Source organism: Arachis ipaensis, chromosome B02 (genome assembly GCF_000816755.2).
Source record: "Arachis ipaensis cultivar K30076 chromosome B02, Araip1.1, whole genome shotgun sequence".
NCBI classification, from domain to species: domain Eukaryota; kingdom Viridiplantae; phylum Streptophyta; class Magnoliopsida; order Fabales; family Fabaceae; genus Arachis; species Arachis ipaensis.
In genome coordinates, this window is record NC_029786.2 from 63,158,001 (window position 1) to 63,163,349 (window position 5,349).

Consider the following 5,349-nt stretch of genomic DNA (forward strand, 5'->3'; position numbering starts at 1 on the left):
ATAATTTTAATATTCTCACATTATAAACATGAAATAAGAATTTATCAATTCGTATTTAAAATTTGTCAATTTTTTTACGTTACATTAATAAATTTTAATCAAGAGATTAAAAAAAATTACCTTTTCTTTTACCCTTAGTTTTACTTTTCTTTTTAATTTTTTTTAAGAGTCGGTTTATTTTTCTTTTTAGAAGTTCGCCAATGAAACCCATGTCACCGCAATCTCCCTTTTTTCTTTTCAACCTTCCGTAGTTTTCTTTCCTCCCCTACTGATTCTGTGAGGCCATTGACACCATTCAAATTCGTCTGCTCCAACTGTTTCTTCTCTGCTTTCTTGTGGTAATCTTTTTTCCTTGTTTCCCGAGAAAATATAATTTGCTGCTCCAAGAAATTTTCACTGCATATAGCTTCATGGATGATGCATTTGAACCACCCAATCTTTGATTTTCTTGTTGGCAAAAATGAAGAAAGTAAAAGGAAAAAAGTACTGGTCCGCACAATAGGCAGATTTATTTTTCTACTTCAGAGTTCAGCCATCAATAATCTCCTTCGGACAAGAATTTGTTAAAATGAAGTCTAATTGGTCCAAAATTATGCTAATTTTAGATAGGAAAATCAAAATCAAAAGCAAACCTTTCATTGGTTTATTATTATTGTGGTTAGGGTTTGAGACTGCATGTTATGCCTTTGAAGCTTCATAACTCCCTTTCATGTATTGAAAATTTGATATTAATGCAGGTGTTTTCTTGTAATTTTCTTTCTGCCATACCCTTTTTTTCTTGGTGAGGGATGGTGCAAATTGTGACAATGAGCACTTTGGCAAATTGTGGAAAGAGCATGAAATATGGTTTTTTCTCCCCATCTTTGATGAAACCTTTTAAGCCATTTAGGAGATCCCAAATGGCCTCTGTCAATGGAAGATACTGTGTTTGGAATCATTGTGTTCAGAGTTTGTTCTTAGTTGGGTACCCTTGTTATGTGTTGAGGTATCGTGATTTTAAGGCCGAAGCTGGGTGGTTATTTGGAAGGGGTGAGCAAGGGTTGGATGCAAGTTCTGAGCACAGTGAGAGTGCTAATGAGGATATATTGTTGTTCTTCTTTCAGCTAGACTTAGCTACAAGAGTTCAGGTCTGGTTTCTTTTATACTTCTATAGGCAAGTCAATCATTTATTGCATTGCTTAGATTTTCAGGAGCTTATCTTAATGATTCATTTGTTTGAGAAATTTTGAATGTCAGTATGCTTTAAACATGGAGGAATATGACATTGCGAAGCAGTTGAGGAACAAACTTACTGAGGTTAGTAGCAATTGGATTTCATTTTGTGCACTAAAATGTGGTCTGAGTGTGTAAATTATGTTTCAATTCATGTCAATGTGTTTAAGCATTGAGTTATATTTCAAGCGTGATTGTAGTTTCAAAGCATGGTTTGAGCAGCTGAAAATAAAAAAGAAAAAAAAAAATTTTTTTTTTGTTGGACAATGCCATAGCTTACAAAAGATACCAAGCTTTGTGAATTTTGTTTACATGCTTGATTAAAGTAGAATTGACATTTTTCTGTTTCTGTTCGTGGCTTTCTTTTATTGCATTTTTTCTCTACCTTGAGTTTATGCGTATGACTATAGCCTCACTGTAAGTATATAACATGAAGCTATAGCACGTGTCAGTGTGTCTCTCTTAGTCTATATGTCTGAATTTTATGACTTGTAGCATTGAATTATTTGCAGTTTGCTTGATAAAAAAGTATTTTTGGAAGGTTGAAGCAGAGGTCATCAATCAACAACTGTCAAAAAGGGGACTCTCATCGAAAAGTGAAGCTCAAGATAAAGCTTTGAGTATTATAACTCTTCGGTAAGGTTTCTTTGTCCATTGTATCCAACTGACTTGTTTTCATCAATTTATATATTTATATATTTTCGTTGTTCATCTTCCACATAAAGTGTTGGTCAAATTAATCACTGACAGCAAATGGTTCTGTCTGCCCTTGCAGTTCTAATCTCCAGAAAGCTATTGAGAATGAAGATTATGCCTTGGCTGCTGAATTACGCAATGAGATTTCGAAACTTGAGGCTGAGTCTCTAGCTGCGTCAGCTAAAGCTTTAGCATATAAAAATGTGCAATTTGCATTTCGGTTGGGGCAAAAAGTGAGGCATAAAGTTTTTGGTAAGTGAAATGCATTCCATTGAATACAACAACTAAACCTTATTTCACCAAGTGGGGTCTAATACATGAATCAAAAGTCACCAATGTTCCTTATGAAAATGGATTGCATTGAATAAGACATTATTATTAATTGCATTTCCATTTTACAGTGGAATCTAATGACAATGCTGCGACTAGGTTGTACTCTGAAGCATGGTAGTATCTTACAATTCACGATATATATCTCATGATTCGGTACCATTTAACCTATAAGTGATACTTATCTTAAATACATATGTATCTTATGGTACAAGTATGACTTGGTGTATTTGTATTACCTATGCAATTCAACGATACAGTTTAGTCTTTTAGTTTCAAACTTTTCTTTACAAATAATCAACTGTCATAGCTTGATTTTTTTTTTTCATTTATAATTGTGGTATCACATCAGAGTTGGCTACTATTGTTCTATTTTCGTTGTTCTGAAATATCGGTTTCACAATTACTCATTTGCTTTATACACACCTTAATAAACTTCACAGGTTACTAATGACTTATGATGACCTTTTTAGTGTTTAGTGTGTTTGTGCTTAAGTTCTTTTAGTGTTTAGTGTTTTAGGGTTATATATTGCATTGTTTGTCTTTAAAATGCCAAAAGTATGGTCGGGTTGTGTTACTTTTACAGGTAACATATTTTCATGTTAATATTAGTTAGTGATCATATATCTTACTATACAAGATACGAGCATAGTTATGATTATGAAACCATAATTTTCAATCCCAAATGCCTTGGAGGATATCAAATCTGTGTTATTCACTCAAAAGAATTTGATTAGCATCACCTTGTAATTTGGTGTCTCTGATATGAATGCATGCATATTGGGTGAAATATCCCATAAAAATGGAAGATTTAATTTCCTTATGACCTTACCTCACCACATATTTTGATTACTCAACCTTCATGGCAGGCTATAGAGCTGTGATAGTTGGAATGGATCCAGTATGTTGTGAATCAACTTCATGGATGGAAAATGCCCAGGTTAAGAAGTTATCTCGTGGTTCGGCTCAACCATTTTATCAGGTTCGTCTACCTCAGCATGAAATTTTCATTTATATTGTTTTCTTGTTTTCCATGAGGATCATTTTAATTTTAGCTTATACTTTGACTTTCTAAACAGTTGATTCATCTTGTACTTTTCAATTCTGATCAATCCATATTTGTTCAGTCAGCATAAAAATATCAATCGATACCCATCTACATAGTTGCATCTTGTTTTGCAAAATCAGCATATTATGAATAATGTTGCTTCAATTATTCCAAGAATATATTTCATCACCAATTGTTGTGTGTACATTATTGTATGATTGTCTTTGGTGATATCATCTAGGGGGGAGGGGGGACCATTTGCTTGTTTAAATTGTTTCTCTTCATTCCAAATCCACATTTCAGATAAATCATACTTTTCAAGAGTACCTCTTTTCAAACCGTTGACACTGGAAATGTGTTTATTGTTGATCAATTTGTCTTTATTTTGTCCATTGTTAAGAATTGTGCTGGTCTTAAATGGTTTCCCTTTTGTCTAACATTCAGGTACTCGTCGACGTGCGTGCTGATCCTAACATATTGGTAGCATATGGTAAAGATGCTTTATTAATATTCTTTGCATATCACTCACCATTGAACCAAATGCTATAACTATAACTGTTGTATTAGTTTCCATGATACTCTCTTTCTTTCTGAATACAAAGTACCTGCAGATTGATATGTTTAACTTAATTGCAGTCGCAGAGGATAATCTTGTAATCCCTGATCAACCAGACATGGTGAGTAGATCTAGATCAATAAGACATGTATGATGATGTTATTTACAATCCGTTGGTGCAAACTTCTCTTTGTTTTTGTTTTTGGTTTTGGGGAGGGGGATTTCAAGAGAAGAAATAACAAAAATAAAGATGATGGCTTTAAACTTAAATAGGGCTTATGATAGAACATTATAACATCTTCTGAGGACAAGATTTAAATGGTGCTTTTAATGATGTGCAGGAAAGGTTTGATCATCCGTACATCTCTTTTCTCTTTTATGGAATGGATGCTGCTGGAGATTTCATCCCGATCAAGCATCTGAGAGAGAAGTACAATAGACCGCGGCACGAAGTCCCAAATGATGAAGATTGAAGGAAGGCTTGATTGCTAATGAGATTACATTCATTTTCTATGCCTTTATAGTAGTCACTGCGGAGAGTACTAATATTACTGTCCATGTATATATGCTTGTAAACAAAGATTGTGTAAAAATGCTATTTGTTCCTATTTTCGTCGGATAAAAACTAAGTTCATATAGGATATAGCATTAGTCATCCTAAAATGGTGACTGTGTAAATATAATTGTGTACCTAAAACTATGGAAAGAATAAACTGCACTAACGACGGAAATACTATATTTTGAACTATATTATTGTCCTTTTTTGGGTTTTTGGGTTACAATAATTTCATTTAAGTGGGAAGTTATGTAGAATTAAAACGTGAGCCTTTTTCATCATAATTAGACTTGGTCTTCCCCAAATCAATCTCGGGAACAAGTTTGATCTGAAGGCTTTATTACTAATTAGCTTATACTTATTAATATAATTGATTTGGATGTAAATTTGTCATAAAATTTTTTTAAGGAAAATATTTTTATTATTGGCAAAAAAGCAACACAAAAATTAAAATGCCAAAATATTAAAAAATAAGTGTTGGAATTTTCATTAATGTCAAAAAATAAATGTGCTTTTTTACAAAAGAATGAATGTGTTTCTTTTTAAAGTTGCCACGTGATCTATTATGAGAAGAATTAGAGAAGAGCAAGCGAAAAAGATGGTCATCTTGATGAGAGAAGTGAGAAAAGATCTTTTATTGTGTTATGTTCTTAACTTAGTAACCAAACCAATTTGGAGGAACAACATATTGCTCTATATTGATAAAGGCATGTTAAGTCTATCCCCCATCTTCTTCCAAAATTAGTCACTAAATAGGGGTAAATGTAAGACCCAAAATTTTTAAATAAATCTTATTATGAGTTAGTTTTAAAAACATAACAACAATACCCAACGGTAAATATATATTTTCAAAAAATGCCTTAGAGATTGAATTTTGATGTGATTTTTTACAAGAATAATTAAAAAATGAGATATTATTATTCTTGAAATTTGATAATTTTTTCTAAGTAT

The 5,349-nt window shown here is 32.5% G+C and overlaps 1 protein-coding gene across 3 annotated transcripts; it reads left to right on the top strand.

The window, feature by feature from the left end:
* Positions 181–4,592, top strand: LOC107625365 (clp protease adapter protein ClpF, chloroplastic-like). Of its 3 annotated transcripts, XM_016327990.2 has the most exons (9): positions 181–338; positions 738–1,127; positions 1,237–1,296; positions 1,754–1,848; positions 1,988–2,160; positions 3,108–3,220; positions 3,731–3,776; positions 3,923–3,963; positions 4,184–4,592. In XM_016327990.2, exons 2-9 carry the CDS (start codon positions 789–791, stop codon positions 4,313–4,315), a joined length of 999 nt encoding a protein of 332 aa, XP_016183476.1. In that variant the 5' UTR covers positions 181–338; positions 738–788; the 3' UTR covers positions 4,316–4,592. The 3 variants fall into 3 exon arrangements, with proteins under 3 accessions (XP_016183476.1, XP_020971541.1, XP_020971540.1); XM_021115882.1 differs by lacking the exon at positions 3,731–3,776 and having other exon boundaries at positions 4,184–4,590; XM_021115881.1 differs by lacking the exon at positions 4,184–4,592 and having other exon boundaries at positions 3,889–3,923.

Excerpts from the sequence above, each read along its gene's own strand:
- LOC107625365 (XM_016327990.2), top strand. The coding sequence starts at position 789 with ATGGTGCAAATTGTGACAATGAGCACTTTGGCAAATTGTGGAAAGAGC. Across the intron at positions 1,849-1,987 it reads TTGAGTATTATAACTCTTCG|TTCTAATCTCCAGAAAGCTA; the intron begins GTAAGGTTTCTT and ends CTGCCCTTGCAG. Across the intron at positions 2,161-3,107 it reads AGTGAGGCATAAAGTTTTTG|GCTATAGAGCTGTGATAGTT; the intron begins GTAAGTGAAATG and ends CCTTCATGGCAG.